The following is a 12805-nucleotide window of genomic DNA, read 5'->3' as shown; positions in this document are numbered from 1 at the left end:
ACCCAATATAAACAGTATTAGTGTCATGGAATATCCAAGTTTTTGCGTTACCTCCATGAGGGTACATGCTTGGGGACCCAGGGGGAGCGGTGGTAGAGAAGAGAAGAGAAGACTTTCTCTTTCACCCCTTAGTCTTCCGCGCAGCCGTTCTTTGTGTCGGTCACGCAATGCTCAAGGGAGACTACCTTCCCCTACGCAGTCTCTGGGTTCCTGTGGGTGTAAGGGGTAGAAAACAATGTGTGGTCCCGGCTTCTTAATGCTCAGTGTATGATCTTACCCGGCTTTTGGGTACAAGTCTCTCGTGCACAAGATAGTTATGGGTGAGCTTCATCACATCTGTTGCCATGACAGCCTCGATGAACCCTTTATTCTCTTCTCTTTCTTGTTTGGATTCATGTTCCTTGTTCCCAGTGTAAAGGAAATAGTTGTCAAACAATGCTGTGTGAGAAAAAAAAATGTTTCGAATGCCTCATGGTGATTATGGTCGGTTGATTGTCTGTCGCTAGAAATGTATATTTGGCAATTGATATCATTGTAAGAAAAAACCGAGTGCGAGTGAAGATGGACAAATAATGAGGGAACAAAAAATGCCATCTCCGACACTAGAATCATCTTCTGGCTTGTATTGGCTGATGATTGATTGTAAGTTGATGACGTCACTTTTGAATTGCCGCTATCACTGCTTATAGAAAGCGTGACAACAGAGGCTGTCACACGAAGCCTGGGGACGAGGCTACTTCCACCACCATTAGACCATTAGTGTTTTTTTTCCTTATGTTTGAGCCGCCTGGATATGCCCCGCTGACCAGGTGGAGATTAGCCGGTAGCAGTGGTTATTCAGGGATTTCCCCGCACATTAAATGTATCGAGTCATAGATAGATAGATAGTTTAGTTTATTGGGCAATATTAAAATAGCAGCCAAAAGCTGAATTGCATAATATTTTACAATTAATAAGAGATAAAAATGAATAAATATATATTAAATGAGGACCTATTTACAAGTATTGGGGAATAATAAAACTGATCTAAAAGTTGAAAATCGACTAAATTTGTTTTGTTTTGTCCGCGCGTGGTTTGTCCGCGCGAGTTTCTTAAAATCCTCCGGTGAACGGCCCAACTGCAAGCTAGTCCTATCCATTTAGCAGTCGTTCCTGACCTTGAGCCTGTTTTGAGGTGAGCTTATGATATACTATACATATCTCCGACATAAAATCGTGATGTCAATGATTTCCGATTGAATTCAACACAAAATTCTACAAATCCTTTGAAGTGAAAGCAATTTATCTAACAGAACTTTGAATTTTGATTTTCAGGTATAAATATTGCGTGTCCAAATCAGTCTATCCTGACTATTTGAAGAACCTTAGTTTTTGGGTCTGACATGTATGCCCCCCGTATGCTTAGTCGGGTCGCTTAGCGCACAAAAAGCGGACAAAAGCACCAAACTTGGTATAAATATAGCCTAGAGGATGGTAATCAATATTGAGACCGGTGCCCACCGGTACCATTTGCGAATCCATAAATAAAGAGCAATAATTTTTCTAGAAATCTGGTGTTGCGGGTACCCTGTGGTAAGATTTTCATACCTTTTCAAGACACAAAAAAGATCAAAATGCACATATTTAAAACGATTTCTATCATTTCAGCTGTATTCTATCGAATTCCGAGCCAAGAAACATACAAATAGCTATAAAAAGCTACATTTGAAGAAGGAAAACCAACTGGAACCCAGGCCCTACGCAGCTTTATTTACATCCCTTTTGCTAACATGCAAATATGACTGATTTTTATTCATTAAATAAGCACAAATGTAGTGCACATGAATTTTCCCAGAAATTTTCTTTCATCGAGTTCTCTAAGTATTATATTAAGGGCTATAGAGCTTCAATTTAACCAGCGCGGCTGTAATTAATAGGCCCGTCAGCAGGAAAAAAATATGCTACCGATAAGGGAGATTTTTCATAGCCTATTGTGCGTTGATATATTATATCATGACGTGACATGACATGACAACTCGGATCATTTGTTTGTCTTTTCGTTACCGCCCTATGTTATTTTTAAATTAAAGTATCACAATTGTTTCCGAGGCGAGAACCTCGCTCTACCCCATGTTCTCTCGCTTCCTGGAGACCTTTCCTTTTCTTATGCTCCACGGCCCTTTCCATCCCCAAGGTCATCATTAAGACATCTTTAGGATAATAAAATAGTCCTATATTGGTGCGGCGATTCGTTGGAGGTTGGTTGCTATCCTGTTAAAAGCATGCGATGCGTTCAACCTCATCACTATGATGCACACGTGGGGAGCAATAAGCACTGTTTTTTTCGTAGTGCCTCTAAGTGCCTTTAAGTGTTTTCGAGCATTAATACCGCAAATTTGTGATAATTCCTGTGCCATTTTGCGCTATTTGCGCGACAAAGAGTTTCTACAGATGTTTCTTCTGCAGAACATCCAAATTCTCTAATATTCTCAAGAAAAGAATCACAACCTAATAAATTTGATTAAGGAGGCATATAGTCTAAATCATCTTATTGGTCTTTGGTGTCTAGTTAACAGACACTTACAAAGCCCCCTTATTAAATCCATCTCTCCCTCTTTTTATTTAGCCAACGTCAAAATACCCGATAATTGCGATTAATCGCAGATTTAGAAGAAATAAATTTAAAATCAAGACAACATTTCATATTTAGTAGGTTATAGACATTGTACGTCCTTGACACATAAAGAATGAGCTTTTTTTACCTTAAATACGCGATTCTATGAGGTACTTACCGTGAGGAGATTGGGTCTAGCTTTGAAAACGTTTTCTCTTAAATAAATCATTTTAATGCAGCCGACGACAGTTTTATCTTGCAATATTAACAAATACTGTTATATTTCCCCTACCCCCCCCCCCAAAAAAAAAAAAAAAAAAACAATCAGATATTTCGCCTTAGTTTTGGAAATACAAGATATTTTAAATTTCACCACAGGGAGCCTGTGATGGACGCTTTTTTCTAATTGTTATTCTGTTATTACACAAAATCCTCAAGTGGTACCGGTGGGCACCGGTCTCAATATTAATAAGCATCCTCTTGGCTATCTTTATGCAAAGTTTGGTGCTTTTGTCCGCTATGTATAGATTGAAACATTAAGCGACCGGACTAGGCGTACACTCTAGTTACTTTGCACCAACACGATTCTAAAGGCGTACTTAGATGAGGATATCAAATTGACAATCATTACTGACCAAATAACAGAACAACTTATATCTACATCCTCGTGTACCCAGGGCGTCGAGGTCAGCGTAACGTACCCCCTCCCCCTTCGCAGGCCTTGTTCCGTCTCATAGTCGCTTGTGTGACATCGACTTACCGGGATTTCCTTCTATCTTTTGTCCTTATAACCGCTGAGAAACCGCAGGCTCAAAAATACTTCGCCCGGGGAAACGTGGTTCGAGTTTGCGTGAGAGATTAGCCTGGCACTTAAGTAGTTGCTGATTTATGTCCTCATTTCTTGTCTTTGGCTTCTTCTTCTTTTTGCTTCTTCGTTAGAAAATGAATGTCGCAATAATACAGATGTTCCAGTCTGTCAAGCAACCAAATTCAAGATGGTCTTGGCTGGTGTGTGCCGCTTCCTTTTGTGTACACTTTCTCGTCGGAGGAGTTTCGAATTCGTTTGGAACGATGTTTTTGGCTCTCCTTAGAGAATTTAAACGAAGCGAATTAGAAACAGGTAAGGAAAGCTGTCAACTATTCGGGTTTTTTTCTCACCTCCCTCCCTCACACGAGAGAGGTTGAACGAACAACAAAAAAACAGCGTGATCAGACCCCACGCGGGAGATAATTTGGAGATAATTTGCTCGAAAAAAAACATCGTAATCGTTTTAAGTCACCACATTGCGAAAGACCGTTTGATCGGAACCCAGTGGAAGCTCGAAGAGTGTATCTCTCATCGACTCTCATATAGATTGCTTTTTAAATAAAAAAAAATCATCTCTAGTTCATAAGAATACATTATAACTGCTATCTATTGTTTATTTATAAGTTATTAAAATCTGTCACTACAGCTTTTTTTAAATTCTCTATAAAAGTCTGATATCATAGAGTTGTTTATGATTGGTTATCAATTTTTGCTGATGTCTAGTCACTTTATACCACTTGATAATGGGTTATAAAATGTGTTTCTAGTGATATAAAATTGAACGGATGATCAGTTTGTATCTATTATTCATGCTACGCATTGAAATGAACCATTGCTTTATCGCTACCCTTTTAAGGCATGTTGTATGTTAAATAAATGACATATAACTTGTAACATATATCTGCAATTTTACTATTAATAAAATATCTTTTGGTGGATAAAATGAGATGGGTTGTGCACCCCCCCCCCCCCCCCCCCCACCCTGTAAACATGTCTGGCTGTGCGCCTGAATCTTACCAGCAATGTTTCTGCATTTTGCAGGGTAACGAGACAATTTGCACTCCAATAAATAATGCTGCATTATTCAGTATATTCTCTAAAGTGGCTTCCACTGTATTTGCAAATAGCAATTGTATTTGGGTTGTCCAAGATCACTAGATCAATACATTAACACATCTTTATGTCTTTCAGCATGGGTTGGCTCCTTTGCCATTGGCATGACCTACTTCTGTGGCCCTGTGTCTGCTGCTCTGTGTGAGCGGTTTGGCTGCCGTATTATAGCATGTGTAGGCAGCCTTCTATTCATGACGGCATCACTCATAACATCATATATGTCAAGCATTATTCCCATGTACTTCACGTTTGGGTTTATGAGTGGATTTGGCTTCAGTTTTATGTATTTCTCCTCTCTATTTGTACTTATGCAATACTTCACTGATAAACTATCACTTGCAAATGGAGTTGTCTTGGCTGGTTCAGGGTGTGGCTCCATGGCCTTTAGCCTTCTTTTAGGCAAGATGTGTTCACTATATGGTGTACATGCTGGATTCAAGACTTTAGCTGTAGCGGGTGTAATTGGGGTTCTGGCAAGCTCGGTGTACCACCCTACAGTGAGTGATGATGAAGGGGAGCTCCTAGTTGAGGATATTGATAAGGATCACGAGCGCATACCCTTTAGACTGAGATGTTATGATGCTGTCAAGCCTGGGCTTCATTGGCAAAACAAGGCGTTCCTATTGTGGACTGTTAGCCTCGGTCTGGTGTTTTTTGCTGTCTTTATTCCATACATATATTTGGTAAGTGGATGCTTCTGGATTGGGCAGCTATGATTTAGATGGTTGTAGCAAGAAAGGGGGTAGGGTCAAGCTATTGATAAGGACCATTTGTAATGATTGAAACTGTTGGTTTCAATGCATTGCTGACAGAATAGAGCCAAAAATACAAACTTTTTTGTTGTCTTTTTGTCCATTTATCCGTATGATGCCACGCACCATGGGTTATTTTACCTAGCTAAGAAATATTATAAATTTCCTTGCTTGTCTTTAGGTCCAGATTGCCAAGCTCAGAGGGATCCCCCCGTCTCAGGGTAGTCTCATGGTTGGCCTTATGTGTATCAGTGGGACTGTTGGCAAGATCGTGTTTGGGAGGCTTGCTGATGTGCGCTGGGTGAACCGGCTTTATTTGCTCCAAGCCTCTCTAGTTGTCATCGCTATTGGAGCCTTCGTCTTCCCGTTCTTGCGCTCATATCCAGGTCTGCTCACCTATGCACTGATCCATGGGTTCTTGGATTGCGGAGCTGCAGTCATGTTTGGGCTCGTAACTAGGGATATTGTCGGCAAAGAAATGATGGCTGCCGCGCTTGGTAGTATGTATGGGGTGGTTGCGATACCATTGACTGCTGGGCCCCCTGTGGCAGGTATGTTGTGGATTTGGATTTCGGGAGCAATTTAGAGCTCATGACTTAAAATTTATTTGCATCTTGCAGACTTCCTAACCTGGCTATTTGAAATATTTTAGACATGACTTATGATATTTAAGCAAACCCTTGGACATTATGTTGATGTATGATATTCTAGCCTTGTGCACCGCTTTCTAACCCTTACTCGTTGTGTTGTTTTAGGGCTGATGTATGAAAGCCTCGGCTCGTATAATGCCGTCTATTATCTGGCCGCGGCTTTGACTTTGACTGGTGCCGCCCTCATGACCTTTATCCCGCGACTTTCACGTGCCCATCGCGCGAGGCTCGAGAAGTTACTCCTCACCTACGACGATTCTTCCGAGACGGCATCGATTGTTGACGATCAGAAGCTCGCCGAGCTGCTCGGGTTCAACTCGCCGGGAGAGATGATGCTCGCGCAAATTCGAGCAAGGCTTGACTCGGTTACAGAGTCGGTGATCTCGCGTCGATCTTCCAGCTTCGTGGGAATATTCGGAATCGTCGGTGATGATAATTATCGCGATGTGTCTTCGTACAACAGCAAGCTTGACCCGGATACCCTCAGTGCGATTGATGTGTCTGTTTTAGGAACCAGGCGATCGTCTCGTCAGGGATCGATGCTGTCTCGGCATAGTTCGATTCTTGGGCGGCATGGATCAATATTATCTCGAACGCATTCGGAGATGGGTCGGCCAGGATCGATGATATCTCGGCAAAGCTCGTTACGGGGAACTCCCTCGCCTGAGCATGTACCGCTTACTACTGCCCTAGAACCAATAGAAGAGGTTCAAGCCGATGTGAGTGCCAAGCCAGCGGATACCCCGATGAGGGTGTCCAGTCTTCCAACGGTCACTGAAGAAGAATCCGTTCTAACTTAAAATAATGATGACGAGTATTTATCGCAGGCTCAGCTCCATGAGTAGATGACAAAGTTCACGGCGCGGGGAGCAGGCCCAGGCCATTGTTAAACAAAGTTTAAGGTGATATCCAAATTCGTTGTTGCGCGACCTCGGTGAATACAAAATCCTTGTCTGGCTTTGGCTTGGGAATAGCGCTGGCGGGAATAGGACGTGTTTTAATTAATAGGAAAACAACCATTAGTAATAGTATAGGTAATCGATAGTAAAGTAAATCAATAATTCTTAATTGATAAATAAATTTAAAATGTTTTAGATACTTTTTTAGAACCCTAAAATATTTCAAAAAATATTTCAAATACTCTTGATAAACTAGGAGTCCATCATAACACAGTAGAGTGGTTCATTGAGTGGTTCATTAACCTGCGAAACAAGGTATGATAGTCAGGAAAACACAAAGGAGAACAATGGAATTAGATCGCAATAAAGTGTAATACGCTGAAGTGTAGTTTGCGGGTTAATGAAAATCACTCTAGTGGCCTCCTCTACTAACCATGATCGTTAGGAGCGTACAACTGGATCATTGTCCTAAGTGAGCCTTCTCAAATAAGAATTGAACAGTGATTTTATTTCGACTGTGCAGTGAAATTACTAATTACTCTGACTACCTGTAGTAGCAGAAGTCTAGGTTTTGGCATAGATAATTATTTCAAAGATATTAATACCCCATACTTACTAACTATCCACTACTTGGGCATGAATTAACTCTGAAGTACCTTATTCTTAGAATGTAACCTTATTAATTTTGTTAAAACTGTTATACTTAGACTTTGCTTATGTTACAGTATGGCCTTGAAATAAAGTATATTAAGTTATTATCTATGGTTTTTCTTTAGTTACCATAAGACAATATTACTTAACTGGACTTGTTTGAATGTTCAAGAGAAAAGAAGAAAGCTGTTGATTTTAACCATGTTGAAGTTAAATTGACTATGTACGTAAGAGACACAAAAATAAAAAATGATTGAAATATCTGTTTATTTTATCATAAATGCAGTAGTACAATGGCTGTTTGCCAATTTTTCTTTCAATCTTTGGACTCGATGTAAATTAGCTGAAAACTGTTTGCTTGCTACTTCAAATAATTTTACCTTTTTAATAATTAGTTAATGCAGTAGATAACTGGCTGCTACTACTTATATTGAAATTTTAACAGTAACTTAAAAAAATGTATAAACTCAATTTTAATAACTTTAGACTCCTATGCTTTAAGTCAATTTTATAAGTTAACTATCTCTTGGATTTAACTATAGACATGACTCCCCAATACTTCTGTGAAGAAATGTTTATTGAAATGTCTGAGAGTTAGTAAAGCAACCAATTCAAATAAATATGTCTTTGACTACCATATCTGAGTATAGCAATCGAAAAACTGGTGAGTTTTATATCCTAAAATTGTGAATATTTAGCTTAATATAAAATACGTATACATCTAATACTTCCTTGGGGGGAAAATAATAAAAGAAGACATCTTTTAGTGTGGCTATACCGCGAAAGGTTTGGTATTTGTAAGCGATTTGAGCATATTTATAGATGACGAAAAAGACTCCATGATTTTCTCATTGTAAAATATGTCCAACAATCGAGGCCTGGCTTGGAGTCGAGGCTTAGTTTGGAGTCGAGGCTTAGCATGGAGTCGAGGTATCATTTTGCGATTGAAGAAAATAACAGAGGCGAATTACAGCCAGTTTGGGGCATAGCAGAAATGGTGCCGCACAAACTCCGCACGGGCCCAGTTTTATGAGAAGACCCTCGAGATGGTAGACCTCATATCCTGATATCCTATCCTGATCAGAGGCTGTTCTGTGCGTTATCAATGAGTCAGAAACTGTACCAATCCGTTTGTCATTGCGGACAAGGAAAGGCTTTACTGCGTGGCTTCAGGTGCTCCAGTTACCAAGGATGTCGAATTGGATGTACTGAGTGCAGAAACTGTTGGCAAGACAGACTTCGTGGAATACATAAAGGGTGGAACTCCAGGATGCTTCTTCAGTCCAATCAAGAGAAAGAAACTAAAGACAATGGAGGCTTCCAACAAGAAGATCACCCTTACGTCCTCACAGGGAAAGGTACTCTGATTTTTCATTTTCTAAAAACCTTTATTATAAAGTACTTCTTAAAAAATAATGCTTTGATCAATTGTTGTTACAAGTTGTATATCTTCAATTCCTTCCAGGCCATCCAGTATCAGGAGCAAAGTTACCTGCTTCTAGTCAAGTCCCAGAATCGAGATGAGCCATTGGACTTAGAAGAGCTTATGACGTACCCCCTGTTTCCTGTGCCCCCAAATCGTGGGACACCAGATGGATTTTTCTCCAAAACAAACAAAGCCACAATTCTGCACTACCTTCTTGAAGATGTCACACCAGAATACTTACCATGCCTTGAAGATGCCCTGTTTATCCAAGAGGGTATGACGCTGCTCCACACCCTTAGCAGTCTTCCCGCGACATGTGGCGAGACATGCCTACAGGTGCTCGATTACTAAATGGTTGCAAAGAAGCACTTCTTGTTCTCGACTGACAGTTATCACCCAGATTCCATCGAAGCTCAGGAGAGATTGAGGCGGGAAAGCTCAGAGAAGATCATTCTGGCTGTACCTGCTACGAGGAAGCAGTACGACTTCAAATTGTTCTTGTCTAACGGTGACAACAAGAAGCAGCTCTGCTGCTGCGTGTATGGAGTAGCCAAAAGGCAGTGTCAATGCTGCAAGTGACAGGCATGGCAGTGCTGATCGCGGAGGGGCGGGCACATCAACTGATGTCATCAAATGGCGAGGTGAGTTGAAAACAACAACAATAAACTATATTGTTATTCTGATAGCTTTCATGCGCGTTTGTGTTTCAGGTTGAAGTGGGTGAGCTCCCTGCCATCTACAGCAACCAAGAAGAGACTGATACAATAGTCGTATTGTACCTCCATTTTGCTGTAACCCTGGGATATAAGAATGCAAACACCGCCAATTGATCAACGTCTCGGATCTTGCTGAATGCCTGGGAGAAAGTTACTGTGCCACTCTTCTTGGCTTTTATGTGTTCAGTGGAGAGGACTGTACAAGTTCCTTCAAAGGAAAGGGAAAGGTGGGGCCCCTGAAGAAGCTAGAGAAGAACCCCAGGTTCCACAAGGCCTTCAGCCAACTTGGTGACGAACTGGGATGTTGAGCCGCAGGTGCTGAAGCAACTGGAGCAGTTCACCTGTTTGATGTATGGTCACAATCAGGAGTCTTCAGTCAGCAGTGTCCGTGCTAAGCTACTATACAAGTTGGTTGGGGAGGATGAGAAACTAACTTCGAAGTCTAAGGTCGACCTTGCTCGACTCCGTGTTACTCTGCTCTGAAACCCCATGTCCAGCGTGTAAACAACTGCATTGCATTGCACAAACGAGCTCACAAAGCCATCGTAGAGAAACCAAAACCCTATGCTGACGGACAGGGAAGGAGAAGGACAGACGATTGAGTTTTAGATCCAGTGTGGTCTTGCTGTTCTGTCCTACCAACCGCTCTTGCGGATCTCCTTGACACTGGTAGTAACGAAGATGATAAATGTGAGGAAGTGGAGGGTGTAGAAGACTTCGATAGCCTCATCAAGAGTGATGATGACCTGTAGCCTAAACAAAACACTCTCAACTTATTCCACGTATAGTAAATTGCATGCAGTTATACAGTACTGCTGTCTCTGTTAATATGCTTGGTAGCATGTCAAGGACACATGATATCCATTTTTCCGTAATGGAGCCCCTAATTTGCATATTTCGATGCCACGGAAACCAGTCGTCACTCCAAAAATATTTTTGTTACCCTATTTGACCATCAAAACCTGGGTGTAGACACCGAATTTTCATCGGCAATATTAGCGAAGTTAAAGTGACAATTACATTTTTTAGTAATGGCGGCACTAATTTGCATAAATTGTGCATAAAAAAGGCACGTGGGACACTTTTCATGCTTGCAAACCGTTTTCTACACATCTTATACCTTCTAGAAACGCAAATTAGACATTTATTTCCGAGGGGTGCACGATAACCCCTCCTAGCCACTAGACTAATTAGAATTATCTACTGGCTGCTTTAGATACAGCTTACTTCAAGACGTAATTAAATGTGCTCTGGACACTCATGAATGGACTCGAGGTATTTACCTTGATTGCTTAATCTATTTTGAAGTGGAAGTAGTTTGAAACTATTGAAGAAAATCTTCTCCCACAAATCGCTATGAATGAATCCCAAAGTGACTACCTTACATCGCGACACGGCTACCCATAAGACACATTTTGTTTTCTTACTATAAAATATCTTGATCTCTCTCATTGAATGTCCTGATTTTTTTTCCAAAAAGATTTCAAATTATTTCGGTACTTTGTGCTTATTATTTGGTATTTTGGTCCTTCCTTTAGATAAGTTTTGTTTTCTTCCTAAAATAACTTCATAATAATTTCATTTTAATTTTATGGAACATTTTCAATGAAATCTAGAGCATTGTGTTGTCTTTAAAGTGTTGTTGATCTCGATCCTTAAGAATATGTAGATGCTATAATTTGAAGTCTGGATATTCTATAGCCCTCTTATTTACTTCAAAATAAAAATGTTTAAACATTATGATAGCATAAATAGATATTGTTGTTTACTATGCACTTACATAAATGAAATAATAAATTTAATCTAAATTATATTGTTAATACAATATGGCTCACTTTGGGTGTTAAAATAAATTAACCCCTAAAGTAACAGCACATTGAGGGCAGTGAACCAAAACAATGTTTAAGAAATATTTAACATCCCCACATTCTCAGTTTTCTTGACTTTTCTTTCGATCTCTGCTGCGGGGATAGTATTTTCAAGATTTTTACACTGTAAAAGATAGGAAAATCAGCCCCATTTACTTTAATGTAGCACACCTCGAGTCCAACCCCAGCTCAAGAGATGATGCTTCGTACCTTACTTGCCCCAATCATTGTTGTGATATGGCATATACAATAGAACAAGATTATACATGTTTTTATTATATCCAAGGTGGTGGGCAGTAGAAGTTTGTCATACATGTCACAACATAGTGCCCAAACAAATTGCAGATCTCAGGTATCCCAGTCAACCCTGCGCGCAGGGTCTAGTTAAAAAATATGCCCGTAAGACATGGATGTAGCTACTGCAACAATCATTTACGGCAACTGTGTAATGATTATCATATATCTATAGGGGCGGAGGGTCAACGACACCATAAGAGCTCGTGCGTATCAACGTGCGCTTTCTTTTAGCTTCAAAAACTTTGTGCTTTCATTTTAAAACGACCGATATTCTTTTATTACTGTCTAGTACAATATTTTATAAACTGGCCAATTGTAGTAATTGAATACTGCACCGGCCTTGTTAAAATGAAGCACATAATTTTTTTTTTTTTGCATCCTAAAGAAAGCGCACGCTGATACGCACGAGATCATATGGTGTTGTATTGTAAACAACAGTTCACACTTGACCCTCGTCTTTGCTCCCCCCTGACTGAGGTATGCATTTCCAACACGCTCTCGATTTGCATACCGCTGTGTGGTGTGAAATTAACAACCCCCGCCACCACGAAAACACAACCCGAGATTGTCCCCCACTTTAAAATAATCCCCTGCCCCAACAAAGCGCTTCTATGCAATATAACCGATCATAGAATTTTTTTAAAGGACCGATTTTTTTCATCCACAAATATCTCTAAAATTCAACGGTTGACTGTTGAAATATTGTGAATTATGTGTTTTTATCAGTTTTGCGGAAAAATGTTCTAAAAGGTAGTGTTATTCAAAATGTTACAACTTTCTTTTTATTGAACATAGCCAAACCAAATTTGGTATGAGTTATTGTACACAATTGGCGGTTGTATTTGCAAAAACTCGCGATAATAAAGGCGAACATGAATTCTTTTCGAACAGGCTGAACTTCGCCGTCCATTTTTAAGGGTCGAAATTCTAAATACACATCTAACTTTCTCCCTTCCACAGATTTTTATCTAACCTTCACAGAGGCTGTATCACCACATATTGAATGGATTTTGGCAATGCGTCAGTCTCAAA

At 40.1% G+C, this 12805-nt stretch overlaps 1 protein-coding gene across 1 annotated transcript; it reads left to right on the top strand.

Annotated features, from left to right (window-relative positions):
- Positions 1 to 3398: 3398 nt before the first annotated feature.
- On the top strand, positions 3399 to 8103 carry LOC5514975 (monocarboxylate transporter 10). The gene is made up of 4 exons (XM_032384695.2): positions 3399 to 3713; positions 4593 to 5197; positions 5448 to 5817; positions 6022 to 8103. Exons 1-4 carry the CDS (start codon positions 3536 to 3538, stop codon positions 6714 to 6716), a joined length of 1848 nt encoding a protein of 615 aa, XP_032240586.2. The 5' UTR covers positions 3399 to 3535; the 3' UTR covers positions 6717 to 8103.
- Positions 8104 to 12805: the final 4702 nt, after the last annotated feature.

Source organism: Nematostella vectensis, chromosome 6 (assembly GCF_932526225.1).
Source record: "Nematostella vectensis chromosome 6, jaNemVect1.1, whole genome shotgun sequence".
NCBI lineage: Eukaryota > Metazoa > Cnidaria > Anthozoa > Actiniaria > Edwardsiidae > Nematostella > Nematostella vectensis.
The sequence above is the reverse complement of the archived record's forward strand: the minus strand, read 5'-3'. Positions and strand labels throughout refer to the sequence as shown.